The sequence below is a fragment of the Carettochelys insculpta genome, chromosome 6 (genome assembly GCF_033958435.1).
Source record: "Carettochelys insculpta isolate YL-2023 chromosome 6, ASM3395843v1, whole genome shotgun sequence".
NCBI lineage: Eukaryota > Metazoa > Chordata > Testudines > Carettochelyidae > Carettochelys > Carettochelys insculpta.
The window spans coordinates 80542617-80565975 of record NC_134142.1 but is presented as its reverse complement, the minus strand read 5'-3'; the positions used below and the strand labels follow the sequence as shown (position 1 = coordinate 80565975).

The window sequence follows — 23359 nt, the reverse complement described above, 5'->3', positions numbered from 1 at the left end:
CAGTGCTGAGTTCAAATGTACATGCTTACCAAGGACAAGTCCCTTGCGCCCAAAAGCTTACAGTTTAGGAAAGCAAGCAAACCATGGAAGGTGTGGGAAGTGAGTACAATCAAATATATACTGTTTTTATATATACACATTATATATGTTTTTATTTTATTAAAATTATAACAACTAAAAGACAACTCCAGTATGTCTAATTGCCCCTCAACATAGGTGCAATACTTAAACTTTTCTTGAGATAATTAAATATGATCTTTCTTAAAAACAAATCGCACACAGTTAAACAAAGTGGCTTGCTGTGTGAGAGTGCTTGTATGAACCCACATTCTCACTCTATTTTGCCATTTTTATGTTAGATGGAGGGAGGACCTGTACAGCACTTGAGGGGCCTTCCTTCCATCTCTGCTTAGTGAAAGGCTAATACTTCTTACTCCTGGCTAAACCAAACAGTGACAAAAAAGGTCTTTCACTGATGTTAAAGCTGAATCCCTCTATTTAGAGCCAAGCTAAACATCTTGAAATTTGACTCGAGATCTGGAATTTCTGACTTTTTCCTGTAAGGGGTCTGATCCAAATCCCATCTCATCCCATGAGGACTTAGGAGAACATCAGCATGGAATCATCCTTCCTTCTGCTTTTTGATCTCATGCAGGAGACAGGGTACCATCCCTGACATGTAAATGGTTCACTTGAGTTCATATGCACTGCTAGAACTCCTTTTTTTCCCCTGCTCATTAGTAAAAGGTAGTACATGCTGATTTGTCCTGCACAAGCACCTAATTTCATATAATTTATATTCCTATCACCCTTTTTAAATTTACACTCGCTGTTGGCTGCCAAGTGTTCAGTAACTGAGAAGGACTTTGGATTCATTCCCACTCTTTATTTTCCTCTAGCTCAGTGGTTCTCAACATTTCTTTTTCGCAAACCACTTGAAAATTGCAGAGTATTTTGGCAGACCGCTTAATGATCTCTCCTAATGTTGTTTGTGCTGTTAACGAACTAGTGTAAAGCACTTTTGATACAAGGACTACATGAAAACCCTTAATAATAAACACTTTTGTTCTACAAATAAAAGCACAGGACATTTTAAATCAGTAGGGGTCTCTCCCACACCACAGCTGCCACACAGCTGAGGCTGGGAAGGAGGACTGTCTCTCCCTGGCAGCTGCAGCTTTGGAACTGGGAAAAGTTGTCTCTCTCTCCCGCTGCTGCAGCCCTGCACATCTCAGATTTCCTCCTCGTCCCCTCTTCCTACCCCATAGGCCACCTACGTAACACTTATTTCTCCTATCGCACCTCACATCTGCCTCCCATTTACTCCCTTATTGTCCCCAAGGCCACCACTTCACCTTACATGTGATGGTCCATGCTGGTGTGCCCACTGATTTTTTTCCATTCGGTTGAATAATTAATTTTGTTACATGCACCAAGGGAAATGCACATGTTCACCACCGATAAACACATGCTGCTGGCTGTGGGCATCTGCAGGTGCTCTGCTAATCAGATGGGTGGCATCTTACTCTCAAGCGTGGCTGCCAAAGCACTCATCTTACAGGGCACATTGTTCCTGGCACCTAACTAGTGGAGACACACCTGTGAGCAACTAATTAGGTACGCAGTCTTTCATTCTCACGTGTGGCTGTCCAGGTGTGCGCCTCAGAGGAACTTATCACTGGACCACGAGAACGGAGCTTGCAGGCGACTGGTGGTTTGGGGACCACAGTCTGAGAACCTTTGCTCTAATTAACTACTTTATGCAACTAAATTTTTAAACTGCCCTTGTTAACAATATGGTGGGACATTTAGGCCAGACTGATGACTGCAATGGGACATCTCTACTATTTTTAAAGGGTAGAGTAGTCCCTTGCTTTGATTTTAATATAAATAGAATAGAAGTCTGATTCTTTGGCAGGAGCATGGCTCCAATGAGAATGCAGTAATTGAGGTAATCTATACCTGAGAACAAGAGGAATTGTCCTGTCCCTTCCACAAACCAGGGAGCTTTCAGAATCCTTCCACTTCAGTGAACCCCAGCAGGAGTTCTTGAAAGCCACCTTCATCATGACTAACTAGTGAGCTGGCCTGTACTGCAGCATCCTTTCAGCTAAGGCTGTGTCTACACTACCAGATAAATTTGAATTTAAGGTAGTTAGCTCAATTGTACCAAGTGACTGTCTTCACTGTAAATAACATTAGCTCGATGGAGGGGGCATTTATAACAGCATCATAACATCATTGAAACTGGCTGGGTGTAGCCTCATGTTCAAATTTAACAGTTTGAATGAAGGCTAGTATGGAAGCGCCATGTGTTTGAATCAATTTCATTTGCCTCCAGAGGTGTCCCACATGTAGCCCACAATGCCCCACGGTCCTCAGCTCTGGCCACTGCTGTTCTCCAGGTGTGTGAGTGGTGGGAAACTGACTGGCACTGCTGCACCTATCTCTCTGCTGTGCCTGGCTTCTGGCTCCCGCAAGCCAGGTGCAGCAGTGCGGGTCAGTTTCTCGTCTTCCCCCAAGCTGCAGGGACCTCGGAACCAAGCAGCAGGGTGAGCACTGCTGGCAGTGGGGGTACAGCAGGGCGTGGGGGGAGGGTGCAGAATGCCATGGGGCTGAGGGAACTGTGGGATAAGTTCCCACAATACACTGCTGCAACAATCAATGTTTGGCCATTCAGTGTGGCAGCACTAGGTCGACTGTGCGGGAAGATGAGGATACTCAAAAATTGAATTTATGTAACCCAGCATTATCAAATTTAACAAAATTGAATTTATCTGGTAGCGTAGATGTAGCCTAATAGTCTGCTTCAGAAAGTGTGGAGTGACAACTCACAAGAGTCACCAGGATTTCAGTTAGCCTTTTTTTGGAAGCTGAAGCTAATGGCATCCATATGTATACCATGGCTACACAGGGAAGTACTTCACTGACTGGCCAAAGAAGGAATCTCACAGATGTGGTAAGATCACTTTCTTGCCTGATATTTATATTCCACATGCCACTTGTTCTGAAAGTGGCATGCTAATGAACAGCCTGGAAAATGCTAATGAGGTGTGGATGTAAATTTCTGGTACCTCATTAGCATACAGTCACATGATTTGGAGTCTGGAAGAAGCTCTTCCAGATTCTAAAATAGTCGTGTAGAAGTGTGGCCCCCTGGGGGATCTCCTGGAAGGAAATCCTCCTTCCGGAAGCCCTGTCTTCCTGAGGATGGCCTCCAGGAGGGTGGCTAGCAGGGTGGCCACCCAGAGTTGCTGATGCAGAGTGACCAGGACTGCAGCCAGTGTGCCGACAATGGCCTCGGTGGAGGGGAGAGCTGCTCGGGGTCAATGGGGACTTGGGGGTGCCTCCTCCACTCACTCTCCCTGCATGGCTGGGGACAGGTAGCTGCCCCTCACCGTGCGCAGGCCAAGGCTTGAGGTGGGAGGCTCTTTAAAGGGATGGCAGGCAGCAGCTCTGGAAGGGCTCATCCGCCACGCGACCCTGACAACAGCACTTCCTGCCCCTGTACTTTAGAAACAGTGCCCTGGGAGGTGTGGATGCTGTCTTTCAAAAGCGGGGTGGGGGCTGTTCGGAAGGGTGGATTGAACCTTTGCTCCCTGTTTGCTTGTGTGGATGCCCCATTTCAGAATGTTGTCTTTCAACATTTAGTTTTGTAAGTCGCCCTTTCGAAATGGAGCTGTAGTGTAGACACAGCCTCAGTGTGGATACGCTATTTTGAAATAGCTGAGTGCTATTTTGATATGCAGTTTTGTGTGGATGCACTATTTTGAAATAAGCTATTCTGGAAGATCTCTTCTAGAATAATGCTGCTGTGTAGACATAGCCTTTGTGATTTCTTTGGGCCCACTCTTTGCATAGCTCTACTGTTGACTTACTTGACATAAACCTTTGTACTCTGAGTAGAGCACAGGTCATATACAAGTCTCCTCCACTTCACTCTGCTGTGGGACAAAACTTTTAGCTGACTCCAGGAGTACCCCAGCTGTTATCCTTCAGTTTCAGCAGACCTTCTCCACGTTGTCTCTTTTGCATTGTCCATGCAGGTTTCATGTGAGAACTTGACAGGCTATGCTGGCTGAGGGTTTTCTGAGCATTTGACCTAGGCAGCATGTGACCTTCTCTTGATTTGAACGTCAAGTGGTTCTTGTCCTGTTGTGTTCCAAAGCTCCTCATTTTTGACAATGTCTTGCCATTTGAGGCGAAGGATATACCTCAGGCATCTGTTTATGACTGACTGTAGCTTGTGATTTGAAGATTTTTTTGGTATGCCAAGCTTTAATGTTGATTCAGGGTAAAATGCAGTTCTCACCTGCAAATGCTACATTCCACCAGAGCAACAAAAGCTGGCAAATACAGCCTTTCACTTTTTGTAATCAAAGATTTTAAATGTTGTAAAACTCCACAGAACCTTGCAGCCAGTACTTTCACTACTGTTTAAATATATACAGGTATATTGGGGCCAAAAATACTCAGTACTTGTATAGGAGAAGTTGGCTGTCTGGCAACACACTTTACCTGAACTATTTGTATCATTTTCTCCCCGCCCCCGCATATGCACTGTTAGCTAGGCTGTTCTCATGAGGCTACAATAAGCATGATTATCCTAGCTTACATGTGGGTAAGAAATGGCTGTCAATTCAGTGTCATTTCAATCTGACTCTGTGACACTGAATCCACAAAGGCTATGTCTACACAGCAGCCTTATTTCAAAATAAATGACTCCAGACTAATTATTCCGAAATAGCTGTTTTGAAATAGGGCTGCTGCATACATACACAGGCTGTTTCTACATAGGCCACTTCCTTTGGAAGTGGAAGTGGAAATAGTCATAAGCGCTACTCACTGTTTTAACACCACTTATTTCAAAATTGGCACTATTCCTCTGGCAATGATGGTTACTGATTAGGAACTTCAAAATAGGCACTATTTTGAAATAAGAGCTATTTGTGCAGACTCTGGCCGTTTCTACACAGGCCACTTCCTTTGGAAGTGGCATGTTAATACAGGGAGCAATGGATGCTAATGAGGTGCAGATGCAAATTCCCCATGCCTCATCAGCATAATGTCATGTGATTTGGAGTCCGGAAGACTGTTCTTCCGGACTCCAAAACGCCGTGTAGAAGTGTGGCCCTGGGAGGGTGCTTCCGGAAGGACGTGCTTCTTCTGGAGGCCCCTTCTTCCTGAAAATTTTTGGGAAGAGGGGCCTTGAAAGGAGGACTTCCTTCTGGAAGCTCCCCCTCCTGGGGAATTTGCATCCGCACCTCATTAGCATCTTTCTCTCCCTGTATTAACATGCCACTTCCAAAGGAAGTGGCCTGTGTAGAAACGGCCATAGTCTGCACAAATAGCTCTTATTTCAAAATAGTGCCTATTTTGAAGTTCCTAATCAGTAACCATCATTGCCAGAGGAATAGTGCCAATTTTGAAATAAGTGGTGTTAAAACAGTGAGTAGCGCTTATGACTATTTTGAAATAAGTGCTATCCTGCATCTTAACAGCACCTATTTTAAAATAGGCACTATTCCTCCTGTGATAAGTTTTACCAATTTTAAAATAACACTATTTCTATATCAAATTTATTTCAAAATAGCGTGTGTAGTATAGATGACAGAAAAGTTATTTCAGAATAACAGTTCTCTCAAAATAACTTGGCTACGTGGCCACAGCCAAAGAGAGAAATACTGCAGAGTAGTTCCCTTATAGCTACTAAATAGCTTAAGTTATGAGCAAGCAATTTAAGAAAAGATGAAGAAAAGATTTTTACGTCACTGTCCACAGATTTTAGCCCTTCTCACTTTAAAAAATGGTATTTATTTAAAGGGCTACTCTAGAGGCATTAATCCAAAATGTCAGACTATGAAAAAGGCTCCCTCACTGCTTCCTCATCTCAGCTGTGACTAATACTATTTGGCTTTAGTGGATATTCTAGTGTCTCAAATTCCAATGCACTGACAACTTCTACTGACAACAAAAGCTACTACAGATTGCCTTCTGTTACCCAATACCATTCTCCCTGCCCACCACCACTACCTTGGCTGAAACTCAAGCTCCACTGCCCAGGGCTGAAGCCCTGATTTTGGGCTACAGCTGGGGCTGAAGGCAAACTCTGAGCACCACTGCCCAAAATTGAAGTCCTTGGACTTTGGCTTCAGACTTGAGCAGCACAGCTCAGCTATCAGCATTCTGCCCTGAATCTCAGCAAATTTAACACTGGTCACAACCCACAGTTTGAAAACAACCTCTAGGCCATAAAATCAACATACAGTACATCTTTAAGCATTATTACATAGAGGAAACGGATTTTAATTTCAAGCTGAACTAGCAGGTTAATAAACAACGCAATAAGGACCTGACTCAAAAATAACAACGTGGATAGAAAGTCCAAAAGAACTACTGTGACCTACAAGAGGTCATATATCTTTCCTGAATTAATTGCCATTTGAACTAGAGCATAGGTTTTAGAAAATCATCCTGTCTTAATTTTAAAAATTTTATCACCCCCTTAGCCTTCATTTTTAAGCTAAATAGATTGAGCATCTTGAGTTCATCATTATAAGGCACTTTTTCTAATCCTTTAATTGTTCCTGTGATTTTTCTCTGAAATCTTGCCAATTTATCAACATTCTTTTTGAGCACGTATACTAGCAATGAGTACAGAATTTCAATGAGGGGCAAACCATTACCAAATTCATTAGTAAAATATCCTCCCTCCTTCTACTCAGAAGTTGTCTGTTTAAACATCCAAGGATCATATTTTCTCTTTTGGCAACAGCATTGCACTGGCAGCACTGATTATCCACCATGATCCCTAAGGCTACGTCTACATGAGAGGCTTTTCCCAGCAAAACTGGGCTTTTGTCAGGAAAAACCTGAGCATCTACACGCAAATACGTTTTGGTGACTGTTTGTCGACAAAATGTGGCAAATCTGCAGACAGCGTTATACCTCTTCCCATTCAGGTATAACACCTCTCTTGACAGCGCTCTGTCAACAAAACAGCTATGCAGATGCTCTGGGCCCCTTTGGTTGACAGACAGGGCTTCTGGTTCACTGGGCAGCCCTGTTTGCAGAGCCTCTGGTAAGCTGTTTTGTCAAGAGAGGGCCATACAGTCTGGCTGCTCTCTGTCAGCACAGCAGATTGCTCTTACAATCTGCTTTTATGTGTAGATGCAATCTGTTGACAGAAGTTTTGCTGGGAAATCCCTTCAGACAGCAAATTTTGTGGACAGAGGCTTCTTGTGTAGGCATAGCCTAAGTCTTTTCAGAGTCACTGCTTCCCAGGATAGTGTTCTCTATCCTGTAAGTATGATCTAAATGTTTCATTTTTAGATGTATTATTTTGTGTGGACATATTGATAATGCACATTGCTTGCTTAAACCCAGATTACAAACTTAATCAGATGTTTTATTCTAGGTCACTGATAAAAATGTTAAAATAATATAGAGACAAGAACTAATTCTTCCAGGTCTCCATAGGAGTACACCTAATTGAAAATTATTCCCTGTTTACTGTTACAATTTGAGACCTATTAGTAACCCACTGTTTAATCCATTTAGTGTATGCCATGTTAATTTTATGTTGCTAAAGATTTTTTATCAAAATGTGTAGTACCAAGTCAAATACCTTATGGAAATCTATTATATCAAAACTATTACCATTATTCAGATTTCTAATTTCATTAATAAAATGTATTAGTAGTTTGAATGGATCTATTTGCATAAGCCTATGTTAATTGATATTACTTATTATATCTCCTTTAATCCTTTACTGGAATCAGCTGGTTCCATTATTTTGTCTGGGATCAATATCAGGCTGACAGGGCCATAATTATGTGTGTTTTCCAGTTTCTCCTTGTAAAATGTTAGCACATTAGCATTCTTCCAATTCACTGTAAATTTCTCAGTATTCTAAGAGTTAATGGGTATCAATTATCCAGTGAGATCTTTGGGTCAGTTCTTTTAAAAATCTCATAGGCAAGTTATCTGGCCCTACCTGTTTTCAAAATGTTTAATCTTAGTAGCTGTTTAACATTCTCCCAAGTTCCTGTTGGAAAGAATTTCAGCCCCGTTCCATGACAAGACTACAAGAAACAGTTTCCCAAACACAGAAACGTTTACCGAACACCTCTTCCTTTTTTGCATTATTGACAATTCTACCATTTCCATCCACTAGCTATTGTTAGGATTCTTTTTATCCCTAGTATACTTAAAAAGCTCCTTATTATAATCCTACGGCCATTGGATTCTCCTCGTGACCTTTTGTTTCCCTCATCAATTTTTTTTTTTTTTATAATTCCTAGCTTCTAATTTGTATTCATTATTGTTAACTTCCCCTTTCTTAGTTGTTTGATATACACTGAAATCAGAGGGAGAAAAAGATAGACTTCCTTTTACTTCAGGGAGTTTTGGATTAGGCTCTAAAAGAGGATGTAAAAGTTAAGGGTACATCTTCACTACAGTGAAGACTGACCCTGCTGTGGTTGATCTTTTGGAGTTTGATTTAGCATGCCGACTGGGGAACGCACTAAATCAAATTTACAGGGCTCCTCCACTGGCCATGGTACTCCTGTCCTTGGTTAGGAGTAAGGGAAGTTGATGGGAGTGCAGGCTCCTGTAGACCTCCCTTAGTGGAGACAAGGCTGAATGAAGGTATTTTACATAGCTGAAATTCTGTGCCTTGCCTTTTGTTTGGATAACACACCAGTCCAAGCACAATAATAAAAAACACTGCATATTAACATCAGTGGCCTGACTAATGTTTCAAGTTAAGCATGTGTTTTAACACTTTCCTGAACCAGGGCCTTATATGTTAAATTAAGCTTCTAAAAATAAACTATTTAGAGCCTGTGTGGGTGTGCAGTCTAGGAACACTTTTTAGTAGCCAAGATTCTGTTACATTACGTGCTACTCTCTCGTTAAAATCTAGATGCATCAAAGTTAGTTGAACTTATATTTTTGGGCTGAAGAGGAGGACTGGTGTGAAATAACTCTTTTTTGCTTTTCTAGAAACTCCAATCCAAAGGTGGTCTGACGTGAACATTAAACTGCTAAATCCAACCATGTTGCTGTTGAACAGGTGTGAAACTGCAATGAGAGTGTAATCTGCACTGGCATGCTGAGGTGGGTTAAGCAAAGAAATATTTGAGAGAATGAGCCAATGTTACTGCTTTAGTTTTGTCCTTTTATATAATTACCTTTTCACCAGCTAGTCAAACACATTTCATAGCCAGGAGTCCAATTTAAACTATGTTAAGGAAGACATTTAGATGCTAAGCAGCCACAGCTCTGACTGAAATCTGTGGGACTGGAGGGCAATCAGCATCTCACTCAAGGGGTTTACAACCTGGGCCAGGGCTACCACATGCAGGGGGACACTAAGCAGGAATATTTTGCCCCTCAACACATACTAATAAATAACAGGGACCCTCGTCTTGAACTGCTCAGGGCCCTAAGCATTTGCTTAGTCTTCATATGCCTAGCACTGGCTCTCTTTACAACAGTGTCTATGGGTCACGTACGATGGCCAAGAGAGATCTCAGCTCTCGTCACTAATGCTCACATAGATAACGCAGGGTGTAAAGAAAACGGTATGTAACAGTATTACTACATTTATGCAAACATGTAATATATTCATTCAACTCATTTTCCATGTCTCCCAAGTCCAACAATATTCATATGTATGCGCACAGGATGGGGTGATGACAGGGAAATGGAATCTTTCCCAAATTCTTGCATATTTAAATTTATTCTGAATAAAGTTCAACACAAAAAATTACAGCATTAACTTTTTTTAAAAAATGGTTTCCACGAAAGGATTTATATATAGATATCTAAGTAGTAATGCAGTATTTATATACAAAATTTCATTTCAAACAATTTACTGTACAAAAGAAAGCATAACCATCAGTTTAACGATTTCAGCAAATAATACGTTTTATGACAAATTATGTACTTCGGATATAGTTTTCTTATTTACAGGAATGTCAGTATTAACCCAAGAATATTAGATAAATTATTTACAGGTGAAATTCCTTCAAAGGAAGCTCCATAACATTTATCTTTATAAATGGTGTATAGTACTTAGTTTCTTTCTAGATTTTATAGTTTATCAATGAATGAAATGGAGAATATATTTTCTACAAGGAGTATGGAGAAAACTCTGCTAGTCTTACTGTTACTAGTGGTTCTGTTTCAGTCAGTGAGCCTGATCTTGCATACAGGCATTATCAGGCATAGTGCTCACTCTGTGTGAGAATAAATCAGACAGAATTTGGCCCTATATTATGAAAACATATTGAATTATAATTTAAACAAATAGTGACATTCCTGCAAGTCAAAATATTAGAGAAACAAGCATTAACAAAATATAAGCCCTTTATTAATAAAAATCTTTGGTTTGATCAATATTTTAAATTAGCTTTAATGATATTTGGTTATCATAATTCATTTCTTTCCACATAGTTTCTCTTTTGGTGTTTTTTTGGGCAGACTTCAGAAAAAACATCTGATAGTCATCACATACTTTACAGTAAAACCAATAAATATTACAAAACAAAGTGGTATTCTTAAAGTTCCATTTTAAAGCTTTAAATTACTTTGGCAAACAAAAGAAAAAAAAAAGACACCTCCCCATCCCGCGTCAGCCCTGCTTATTTTCATGAAATATATTTTTTCTGACATTTGTTTTTGTAACAAACCATACAGTGGTTGACTGAAAAAGTTTTGTTTTTTCTTTAGTTATGTGGTTTCGTTTGTTGTTTATTTTGCTATTTTGAGTGGAAGTGCCATGGTCAAAAGAAGATATTAAAAGAAATATTATTAGGAAGTGCCTTTTGTCATTAGAGAAACCTTAAGCTAAAAATATACTGTAAATAAAAATGTACTGATGGGGTCTAGATATATATCACAGAGAAGGATTTTGGATTTATTTGAAAGAAATGAGTATATATAAACATATTTTAAGACAAAAGATAAGCCCTGTAACTGAAGATCTGATTCTGTAGTTCCAGAGTAGGCAAAACTTCAATTAAAGATATTCAATCATATTTATCCAGAATCTACCCTTACTCTTCCTGGCATACTCTCTGGTGGATGTCACTAATGTCTGAAACCTGTCATGATGGGAAGATTGCAGCCAAGCAAAATGGCTGTGCCCTCCTCTTGATTGCAAAAGAGAGTGGTCTGTAGAGAAAGATCCAGCAGGAAAAATTGTTTTTAGCATATCCTCTCAGCAACAATGGTATCTAGATATTAGGTGGGGCAGAGTAATTTACTGTAGTGCTAGAGGTGCTCATAAATTCATGATATTTTTGAAACTGCTCTGTTTGCTGAGAAATCCTATGAAACTGAGCTGCTGCTGCTACTACTTCACAATTTGTGGTCAACTGTGACAAGTCCATGACGGTCTAGAGCACTGGAGCACTTGCACCCACATGGGATCATTTACCTGACAAGCTTTTGGGGTAAGTGAACAACTGTCAGTGGTGCATACTACACTAAGGCTCCTTTTCGTCTCGAGAGATGGTGGTTAGCAGAGGCGGCGAGGATCTATGGGCAGTGTTTGAATCTGCAGCTTCTCTCGTGGCTTATCCATCCAATATTGGATTTGCACAGTTGATTGCAATAATTGCATGTCGGTCTATTTCCAAATTCTTGAGTCTGAGAGTTTTTCCTTCTAAGATGAAGTTCTTTAGCATGACTTGCACGTGTACTATCGAAGGATGATGTGCCCTGTTGCAGTGAGCATCGCCAGGTAAGTGGTGCATAGAGCGAGATAAAGGTTATGATCCACTCTGATTGCATCTTTTAGCTTTTCTGCGTCAGCAAGTGTCCTAGTGGAAGACTCTACAGGTTGAACATCTCTAATCTGGCACCCTCGGGACCTGACCGGTGCCGGACAAGAGAATTTGCTGGACTGTGGGAGGTCAATATTGTTCAGCAGCATTACCAGCACTTACACAACTTACTGGGCTCTTAGGAAACATTTAGGGGTAAATGACAACTAAATAGCAGCATAAAACACCGAGAACCAGGACTGGTGTCTGGAAACAAACTTTACGGGACTGTGGGAAACTTGTCCACAGCCATAATAAGTGGTCATCAGGCTAACTGCCAGATGAGAGAGTTCAGGATTAGAGAGTTCAACCCATAGTGCACAGCAGACTCTGCTAGCAGGTCCCTATGGAGTCCCATCTTGGAGGGCGGGCAGGGGAATTAAAAAAAAGAAGCTATTCTCCACATCCCTGTCTATGGTTTGAATTTCCCAATGAGATTTACCCTACTTCAGTGTGCATAGCCTAGTGAGTGCAATGGGAATTTTGTTTGCCTAAAATCTGAACGGTCAAATCCAGATGATATCTGCCGGGGGAGCTGAGCTGAATCTTTGAAATTGAAAATGCATCAGAAGATTTATGTTGTTTCTCTTCTCCAGTGGAGGGAAATGCTAGAGCACATTGTTAAAGTGACTTTGCATATATTTTGTAAAGCTGCCTGAAGCCTGTCAGGAATGGATTGCCAAAATGATTTTAAATTATTATTATTTGAAATTTGCTTTTGGTTAGTTCTTAATTCATAAGCTAAAGTCATATTCTCAGAGGAGATTTCTAAGCACTTGTGTTTTGTTAACACGCATTGACATCTGTACTGATATGTTTGAAATATAAAAATTCCCTGCTTTACTGAAAAAAAAATCTATCAGCAGTAGAATGTGGCCTTCAATATTTGTAAGAGGAGAATTTCTCACAGAGATGGGAGCAAAATGGTTGGACACACTTAAACATTCACCTGATTGTCCATAAATCAAGTCTTGCCCTTAAAATGACAGCTTGTTTATCAATGGAATGCCTCGACAAAACAAAACTACCCTCCTCTTCTATATGTCGATGTTATATGAATGGCAGGAGGACATGCTCCCAGTCCTTGAGAGCTTGGGGCTATGGTTGTTGCAGTTTTCACCTGTTTTCATGCTCTTTTCCTTCCAGGTTTCTAGCATCTGCAGCTTTCCCTGTTCTTCTTTCATGAAGACCTCCACCATGAGAACTTTCTCTTTGTGAATCTGCTGACTAATATCCTTGGGAATGTCTGGGATAATCCAGTCCACAAAATCACTCATAAACATGACCAAGTTCTGAAAAAGAGATTTTAAGAAAATGTTAGTGAGGTCAAATGAAACAAGGATATAGATATGTAGATTTTCACTGTAATTCAGATGGCTGAGAAGAGCCTCTCTCTGCCTTTCAAGCACGTGGAAAGTTCCATGTGTCAGCTATGTAGCTTTGCCATCAGCTTCCTGTAATATTAAAAGAGCTAGAGGACAATGGCAGGATAGATCTCCCTGACTGACACAGAAAATATGGAGTAATGAGAAGACAGAGAAAAATACTGTAGTTGGCATATGTCTGTTTATGCTTCACATTACCAGTGCAGAAAAAATGACTGAACAATTTTCTAGTACGAAATGATGATTTGGCAAAACAGAATACTTCATAGGAGCAGAATGAGTTTGACAAACATTTTGATGAAATATTATCAAAAGATTAAACAAAATCAAAAAGTTTAGTTTTAACTTTAATGTTGATGTTTATGCATTCTACTGTACAAAATATTTTTATTTGGCAAAAAAATTCAGAGATTTTTACTTCTCCCTCCAATTTCAGGGGAAATCAAATTTTGAAATCTTGGCATTTGCCAAGACTGGAAATTCAACTTTTGGCCAGCTCCAGAAATGACTGTAGATAAAAATCCATTCAGGACCAGCATGCTAGCGTATGTACCATTTACAAAGGGATGGTTTAAAGAATTTTGAGTCCTTGTGCTCTATGGAAGCTGGGGAATACATTTAAATTAGGCCCAATGACTGCCGCACCTCATCTGTGGCCATGAGGAAGGGTGGCGAGGTTGAAACTGAGGGATGCCATGACTGTGCTTGAACTTTGCCGCAGTTCCTGCCAGATCTGCATGTCATGAACAAAGGGCTGTTCAGGAAGCACACCCAGCCCATTCATACCTATCACACATAGCCCCAGATGCACCTCCAATATACACCTCAAAAACTTTTCATCTGTCCCCACTTATCACTGCCACCCTATGGCATCCTTCCAATCCTAATGGACATCCCATTCACCACAGCCACCAAAACCACACCCCCCCGGCCACAGCCCCTTTGTCTTAGCCCCACACATGCCCTGTTTCCACCACAGCCCCCACAATTCACCCCTCTGCTTCTTAACATTCTGCACTGGCTTCCACGCTCTGCTCCTGTCTTGGGCTAGGAAGGCTCCTTCCGCTCCTGGCTGTCCAGTGACTCTGTTCACTCCCACTGCCTACCCCATGCTCTCAGGACAAGGCAGGGCGGGAAGCCAGACCACATGTGAATAAGTACCATTTCTACATGGCACTTGGGGTCAGGGGACCACTCAGTTTTGGCCAGTTATAATGACATCCATCCAAATCTGGTGAGCAGGTATCCCTACGTTGGGGGCCCTGTACTGACTGCGCATTGGTTACTCCAGGTCCACACGTAAATCCTTCTTGTCCTGGTTTGTACGATTTAAATCATGCCTAAGTGTTGCACAGGTCCTATGCCTCACCTCCATTAAAGTCACTGATCTGCATACACTTCATGCGGGGCAGAGCGCCGTGTATCCTTGCAGGGGTACAGCCTGTGGCTGTTATGTGGTTTTGCACCAAGCTTAAGCAGACTGGGGAGATCAGTGGCTTCCTGGAGGGAATATGACTGGTAAATGATATCCAGGGGACTTTGGTCACAATTAGTAAAGGAGTAACTTCATGTATGTGTCTGTGATGTCTCTTTCCTTGTTATGAGTCTGAAAGGATGTAGATCAAACAGTACCTGAAAAACTATCACAAATGCTAATCTTGCTGCTAGGACAGCCCAGAACTCCTTTGAAATTTCATATTTGTTTTCAGACCATGGGGGTTCTCGGTAATCTTTGTATCTGTAAAACAAGACATAGTGAATCAAAGATGTTGTTTTAAAATGATAGATAAACCAGAATTTAGCGTGGATTATGCATTACACACTTAATTCAGACCCTCTTGATACAAATCCCTGTCATGGAAAGGATATGTAAAAATCCAGCTAAACAGGACAGACTTACAAGCTTGTCGCAGCCTTGACATTTTATGTGGATTAAAAGAAGGTGACTCTTAAAATGTTTAGGGGCTTTTTGATTAGAAGAAACCATATAAACTCAAAGCAAAGAGTGGCTGAACTTCAAAATACAGATCACAATCTCAACTTCTTCCAAGTTTCGGAGATATTTTATCTTTCAGGTTCAGCTCTGAGAGCAAAACACTGATCTCAGATTGATCTGGTGGATCATAACTCCAGTATTTAGATTTACATAGATTGGGAGAATAGAAGATTGGAGTCAAGCTCTTTCTGAGTGCACATGAAAGGAGAATTTCACCCAAGTACTGGTTTAGCTGTTCTATGAATCTGTGATACATCAACAGCAACCTTCTTTCATTTTTAAAAAGTAACGTCATGAAACATGGAAGAATTTAAATTAGGAGCATTCTATTATATGTTTATGCAGGACTTATATCTCCATATTCTGAAATGTGAATTTACCAGAAGAAAGGGAGTATGAGAGGAAAGATGGAATGGAAATTAAAAAGGGACAGGTAGGAAAAAGGAAAAAAAGAAAACAGTGCTGTGTATTGGGCCATGAAACCTAACCTTTCCTTCCAGTCATAATTTTATATTGACAGCATCTCCGTCCAACTGGTATTTCCTCCCTCAAGCGAAAAACCACCTCATGGATCCAGAAGAAAGGAAAGGTAGAGAGGAGTAGATAATTTTGCTGATTCTAGATGGTTTTCATTCTCGTATCACAGTAAAGGTGATACTTAATTTTAATAGGCATCTTTACAGTGTAACTTCATTTCTTCAACGGTTTTAAACATCTTCACTTAAGAAAGAGTCTGAGTGATCTGCCTTTGTTTTCTTGTCAATTTCTGTAATTTTCCAATAGAAACATACCAAAATCCTCCACTTTTTCAGTAATGTCTACAATTTGAGTCCTTATCTCTGCTGCGTGAATTGTTTTCATTGCTATTCTTGGCCTTGATCCCCAACTGAAGGGTTTGAGAACATTTTAAAGCTGATGTATATCTTAGTTAGCCTAGGCAAAGAATGCATTTCAATGCTGACCCAGATTTCTTGACAAGCTGAACTATTCAGCAAGAATTTTTCTTCAAAATATAAATAACATGTAAAATTTGTTTTGATCACGCTAGTTCTGTGTATATTTAGAATTTCAGATGAGCCTGAGGCCAAAGACTTAATTCTGTCAGTCCTGAAGTCAGTCGGAATTCCACACCAGGAGAGATGGCAAAATCGGGACCACAGTGTCACAAAGTTGCCATTCCTGGCAGCTTGAGCTACTACATAAATGGTCATGACAGACAGATCTTAAATTGGTGTCATTGCATCAGTACATCATGATTAGGGTCAGCAAAATTCAATGTTTATTTGTTGCAATTTTAATTATTATGATTATTATTAACAACACCAACCATTTCTATTTTAAAAATTATGGGTAACTAAGTGAGACAAGCAGGCCTGCTGGTTAGGTGGGGGCAAAGCCTCATGATGCAAAAGGGCCCAGGTCTCCCAGCTGCTGCTACTGTGCCCTGGTGGCACTAAAGGCTGACTAGTGGGACGTGTGTGTGTGCAGGGGGTGGTGTGCTCTGGGGGGCACTGAATGACCCCTGTCCTACCCTTTCTGCCTAGGCTCCCCCACTCTGGGAATGTAGAGCTGGCCCTCTCCCACTTGCCCAGGGGCCTGGTGGTTCTGTCAGCCCCCTGGTGACAGCATAGTGGTTGGAGTTAAGAAAAGTGCTGACAATGACTCAACAGGAAGTTCCCAGTACTGACAGATGGGTTACTAAGGCTGAAGGGCTCAAGACACAAAGCAACATGGTGCAGGGGAGGCTGTCTTGCTGGCCCAGCAAAGCAGAGTTGCCCGCCAGGACTGCAAGGCAGAGGAGGGGGCTCCCAGCACAGAAGGCTACTCTGCAGCTGAACAGTTCTGGCTGGGAATGGCCCCTATATTCCTGCCTGGTGAGACGATGAGTGAGAGGAGCTGTGACAGTGAAGCTGCAGATGGCTGTCTGGATGGTGATGGGGCTGATGAGACCAAATCCCTGCAGACACATGGTGTAGAAAAAGCTACAGCCAGAGCAAAGACCCCCAACCAGGACTGCAATGAGGAGGATGAAGATGAGCACCTGGCCATAGAGGAGGCCACATTGCTGATGAACATCTCCATCCCTAGGCAAGAGACATTCAACAATGGGGTGGCCTTCTGAGGGCCAGAGACTTGTTTTCCTCCTTACAGCTCAGGCTGGAGGTCTCTGCCTTGTCCCACCAGAGCCATAGCCTTCCCTGCATACGTGCTGCAGGGATCCAGTGTTCCTGGCCACCCACCCAGACAAAGAGTCTGTGCCACTACGGTGTCATGGCCCTACTCCCTCATTCCTCTAACAGCAGGTCTGAAGATGGCTCTCTGTGCTGCTTCAGGGCCAGAGACATTCAATCTTTGCAGACACAAGTTGCAGGGGAGAGGCTGCACTTGAGCCATTTGTAACCAAAAGTTATTTTTTTCTCCTTTTATTTCACTACATCTGTGGAAATCAATGTTTTACAGCTACGATTTAAATAGATTCCTGTCACGCCTCATCATGATGCAATATTGTGACATATTGGCAAAAGGTCATCTTATTTCACCAGAGCATTGGTATGCTTTGAAGTAACTGCAGCAAAACATCTCAGCACAGCACAACACTAAGAATATAATTGTGGAAACATAATATCATCTCAGTAAACTGGCACTCTCCTGGAAATAGCATATTGCAGAAGACCCTAATTTGATTATCAGTATCTCCAGATAGTTTTGTAGTGATGGGAACTGACAGAGAAGCTTTTAGGTCAAGCAAAGGAGAGAAATGTCTTGCACTGATCAGCCAGCAGCTTTGGGTGATTAAAGAGTGGTGGTGCCTGGTCCTGAGCTGGGAGGATGATGGTGTTTGTGACTGTAAAATTGGAGGAGATAAATTCCCAAACTCACCAATCATGCTAGATCCTGAAATTGCAAGAGGAGTTCCATGCAATCTGGGTTCTTCCTATTCCTCTAACACACATAGTTGGTAAGTACCTACTTAGTAATAAAACCTTTGCAAATGCCCTGGCAAGTATTTAATCTTTACATGGTAACCTCATTTTCCCAAACTAAGCTATCCTATGCTGCAAGTGCTGCAGGAACTTAACCCACCTGCGAAGATTTCAATGGTAACTGCTCACTATATAGGATAAAGAGGACTTAGCTGCTGACAAAATACAGTCAGGCCTAAATCAGGTGGTCTGTGACTACGTCACTGAGTCTCACCACACACATAAAGAAGCTTGTACACCTGTGTTCGGCAGGGAAAATAATTTAAAATGGCTATCATTCAAGAGAGTACCTGCATATCTGAACCTTGTAGCCATGTTCCATTGGGTCAATTGGAGCTGTTCCTTCTTGAAAATCGCTGACATTAAAAGAGGATAGCGTATGGTTCACGAAGCCATGCATGGTGCCATTCTCACTGTACATATACAGGTACACGAGGCGTGGAATGAAGTCAGATGTGAATGAGATCACAAATGCCTAAGCCATAAGAGTAAAGAATGAATGCAATATTCAGGTAATGCTTTGCGGATAACATACGCAAGTGTATCTTCCCCACATAATGCTTATGAGTTGAAGAAATGTTATGCAGTGGGCTGATTCAGACAATAAGTCTAAGACTGTGGCCCCTGTGCCCTGTCTGTGTACCAGTATGATGTTTACTGCTCAAGCTCCAGAGATGCACATTGTTGATTGGGAGTAGCTTTGTGGTAGCTGAGATCTCTGTGTAAATAATTGGAGCTCCTTGGGGAACCTAGACATTGCCCCCATTTTCATGACTCAGTCCCCATCACTCTTATGTAGCACAAAACCTCGATCTGCTAATCCTCTAATTCCACAAACACCTGTGCTAGTCCTGGACATGTTACTTTTCAGTTCCCACTTCAGTTCCCTCCCAACCCCTATCAGAAGCCATTCTGTGGTTAGGAGAGCCAGGAAAAAGATTGTACACTGCCCTTTGGGCCTTGAAGATGAGTGCTCCAAATTTGTTTCAGCTGTTCCTGCATAGCACGTATTAACTGATCAGACCAAAAAGGGAACAAATTCTGCTTGTAGCTGAAGACTGCTGTAATCTTGATCAGCCATGGTCAGACCCAGACGCTGGAGTTTCTTAGAGGGTTTTTTTTTTTTGGTCTCTTCTTGTTCTTATGTAAGTTATTTTATTCCAGTCCAGGGGTGTCCAACATGTGGTCTGCAGGCCAGAATCGGGACTGCAGAGCCAGCAGCAGCTCCATTTGAAAACCATCTGGGTGGCTCCAAGCCTCATGTGGCTCTTCAAGGAGCCCTTTGTTGCTCCTAATGCTGCCACCACTCACTCCTCCTCCCTCTCCCTGCCCTGCTGCGCTGAAAGAGCAAAACTAAATTTAATTGGTTTAATGGCTGGCAGGAGGGATGAGGTAGTTAAACCAATTAAATTGAGTCCCATTATTTCAGCACAGCAGTGCAGAGCTGCATGCACTGCAGGTAAGAGAGTGAGTAGGAGGGCTGGGGAAGCCATGCAGCTGCAGTGAGGAGAGGGCAGCCTGGCGAAAGTGCAGCAGGGGGCAACAGCTCCCAGAGCTCCTGTGTAAGGTAAGTTAATCCTGGATTTGGGGCTGTGAGGGCCTAAGCCTGGGGGGCGAGGGGGATGGTGGTTTGGGACTTTGAGGGGTTTAAACATGGGGGAGGGTATGGGGCTATTTTGTGTTCAGCCCCCGGAACATATAAAAGATTGCCTTGTGGCTCCTGAAGAAAAAAGTTTGGACTCCCCTGTTCTAGTCAATAATAGGTATTTTTCTTAAGTAACATTTGAACCTTAAAAGTGTTTAAAATTTTACTGTGTGTTTCTGTTGTCTATTGCCTTTATGGCTGTACAGAATACTGTTTGCAACACTGCTAAATAGCAAAACATCAGGCTGCTTCCCTCTGCTCCAGTTATGCCTGTTCCCTGATGGACTGTATGAGTCTTTATTGATGGCTATGGATGTACTTTTATGTGCTGCAAATAACTTATGGTGAATCAGCTCTAAATGCTCCTTGCTTTGCAAAAATCTATTAATTTTAATAAGATTTTTAATGATAGAAAGATAGAAGGGCAAGCATTTTGAGGCAGATGGCTTTTTTTTTTTACAGTCACTAAAATTTCTCATTCTCCTCAGTTATTTAAACAAGTTTTATAAATAAGCGTGATACACAAAATGCAAAGACAGTTAATTTAGTTGTGTTCTCAATAGCTTTGGCCATTCTCATTTCTCTTTATTGAGAAAGACTAATTCACATTCAGCTCATGTATGTGCAGTACAAAAAGTTTTACTCACACTTTGATAAAAAAAATCAGAGCATGGATAGATTAGAGCAAGGAGATAAGCAGTGGTAAGTGACTGAAGAGACATTGTAGGGAGAAATGTGGAAGAATAGGAAGATTTTTCTAAAGCAGAAAAGGAGGAGCAGAAAAGAAGAAAAAGAGGAAATTAAAAAGCAGCACACCAAAATGTAAGACTAACTCTGCCAGGAATTTTGGATGCTGCCTCTGAGAGACTTCTCTGCTTGAAAATAAGGATTCTGGGGGTGGGTTGCTAATCAATTTGTAGAGTGGGGATGCTGAGAGTCATTGAACCAAACTTTAAATCCTAGCTATAATGGAAACCTCTTTGAGGCACAGGGTACTGCAACACCCCCTGCACCCTTAGTTACAGTACCTATGTAGAGCTCTGAAGACACTGGAAATCTTTCTATTGATTTAAATGGGCTTTGGATCCGTTTGCAGTGGAGAAATCACTTCCCAGGTTACTGAGGTGCATAATGTAGCTAACCTGCTTGGAGGACAGGTGATGGGCTATATCCTCTTTTCTATCTTGAAAAGCACTTCAACAGTGGCATAGGCCTCTGACTGGACTCTTTTCTTCTCCTTCTGGTTAGGAGAAGACACCACAGTGACAACTGTCCAGTAGCTAGAGAAGGAGCTTAAAAGCCGAGCTATGCAAATAATAGATTTGTTTAGTTCTCTGTTGATTTCAAAATTCAAGAAAATCATTTTGGATTGACCTGAAAATGAAATCTTTTTCAAAACTTTCACTGAATAGAAGTTTTAAAATTCATTTTGGGTCACACAAAATGTTTTGTTCTCTTTAAAACAAAAGCCTTTGTTTGGATCTTGAATCTTCTTTCTTTTTTAATTTTTATAAAATAAAACCCAAGATAAAATTTCAGAATAAAAACTCATTTTGAATCGAAACGTTTCATGGGAAATGTTGAAATAAAACATGTTTACTTCTTCAGAATTTTTGTAAGGGTAGGGAGAAACCAGAGACTCTGCAGATGCATAGTATTCAGGATGAGCTACATCTCCAGCTGTCTCCTCTTTTGTTGTGCCTACAGCCTCATTTCACCTTGTTAGTAACTTTGACACAGGTCTAATATTAGCGTTGTGTGAAAGGACTGTGAGATGAAATAGTGTTTGTTTGTATAGCACATGGAACATATACACACACCCACAAACAAGAGAAAAATGTTTAAATGTAAACAAAAGTCAGAGATATTCTACTCTTCTAATCTCAGTATAAATATTTTTTAGAAGGCCCAAAATGATTCAAAGCTCTCCGATTGTATGACACATTGAAACAGTCTCCCATGTTTTCCTGAGGGCCTAATCAGCATTCATTGAAGAGAATGAATTAATTTTCATAGTTGTACAACAGAATCCTAAAGACATGGATCATAAGACAGCTTCAGAAGGACACATCATTAAGAGCCAGGTCGCTGAACGGTATCAACTGCCTGCCATTGAGCTAAAGTGACTTACGCAAGCTGAAGATCTGTTCCAATAAGTGTAAAAAATGTGGAAGAGTGACAATTTTTTTTTAAGTTAACATTTTTAAAAATGTTGTCAGGGAAAGATACTTACAAACTATCTAGACTACTAGGAAACCAGGCTAGCTTAACGTCAGCAGATGCAAGAAAAATAGTCTGGAAAAAAGATGCCAAGGTTATCACTGCTTATTTTTACTATGTCTTTTAGAGCCAGTTGGCCTTTAGTGCTGAATCTTTTAATTTTGCAAGATTTTATTATGTATAATCAATATATGATGCACACTGACTGACAACATAAAAGTAAACCCTGGACCTGATTCTCGTCCATTAGTTTACTTTAACCCATGTGACTCCACTGACTTCAGTGGAGATTAGTAGAAGAAAGCTAGTGCAACGAGTGGAGAATCAGGCCTGTTGCATTCGAATTTTACTTATGCAGAATTACTTACGTTTATTATTACAGCAAGTTTTCCTATAGCCCTGAGAATGTTATACCAGATTCCTAGGAAAGACAAACATGGTGGTTAAATGTTTTCATGTTGTTAAACTTATCACCATTAAATGAAAATATCATGTATCTGCCATGCCTCAGGATTGCAAATCAATACATCTTTAGTTAGGTTTTTACATTTTAAAACATGTCTTCAGTTTGTAACAAAGAGTATTTCATACACCAGGAACAAATAGGAGACTAAAATATGGCTCCATGCATCCATATATTAACACTTCCATCATTTTTAAAAGCATATGTACCAGCCATACTTGGGGAGTAGAGGTTGAGGGGAGGAAGATGGGCCAGGTTACTGCAAAATGGAAGAAAATAACAGGTGTATAAGGAAAAATCATTAAGTTCAATCAAATGAACCCAAATAATTTTCTTAAGAAGGAATAAAAAATGACATATGGAAAACCAAAATTTCCAGATGATCCCTTTGCAGAATATATTGTTTCTGTTGAAAGTACCAATCTTAAGGGACCTGTCATAAATCAGAGCTTTTCACATGGATGTCCTATTTCTCCCCAGCAGCATGTTCCAATAAAGTCACTCTGGTAAAGTTTCTTCCAGTTGCCCACTTCACTATATCTGGAAAACCCTGAAAGCAGTTTCTGTGCATTCAACAATATACTGACTGAATATTAATTTAATATTTACCTCTGTGGCTATGATGGTAGGATAATATTTGGGTGGTTGCTGCAATCCTGGGGGGCAGTCACTGGTAGGGCATGTGATCATGTTCACACACTCTGTATATTACACCCAAAGAAGACAGAATGTAAGGAGAGAAAGGGTAGTGGGACTGGGTGATCTTTGTACATCATCCTACCACAATAGCCACATTAACCCGTTAGCTTAATTACTGGGGGTCTGGGAT

The 23359-nt window shown here is 41.0% G+C and overlaps 1 protein-coding gene across 3 annotated transcripts in view; it reads right to left on the bottom strand.

Annotated features, from left to right (window-relative positions):
• Nucleotides 1-9737: 9737 nt before the first annotated feature.
• ANO1 (anoctamin 1) overlaps nucleotides 9738-23359 on the bottom strand; it is a 108667-nt gene continuing 95045 nt past the window's right edge. For all 3 annotated transcript variants that reach the window (XM_074997449.1, XM_074997450.1, XM_074997448.1), the window contains 4 exons: nucleotides 22436-22488; nucleotides 18493-18677; nucleotides 14855-14960; nucleotides 9738-13129 (listed from right to left, as the gene is read on the bottom strand). In XM_074997449.1, coding sequence (XP_074853550.1) covers nucleotides 12875-13129; nucleotides 14855-14960; nucleotides 18493-18677; nucleotides 22436-22488 — 599 coding nt within the window. In that variant the 3' untranslated portion in view covers nucleotides 9738-12874. The remainder of the gene's footprint in view (nucleotides 13130-14854; nucleotides 14961-18492; nucleotides 18678-22435; nucleotides 22489-23359) is intronic.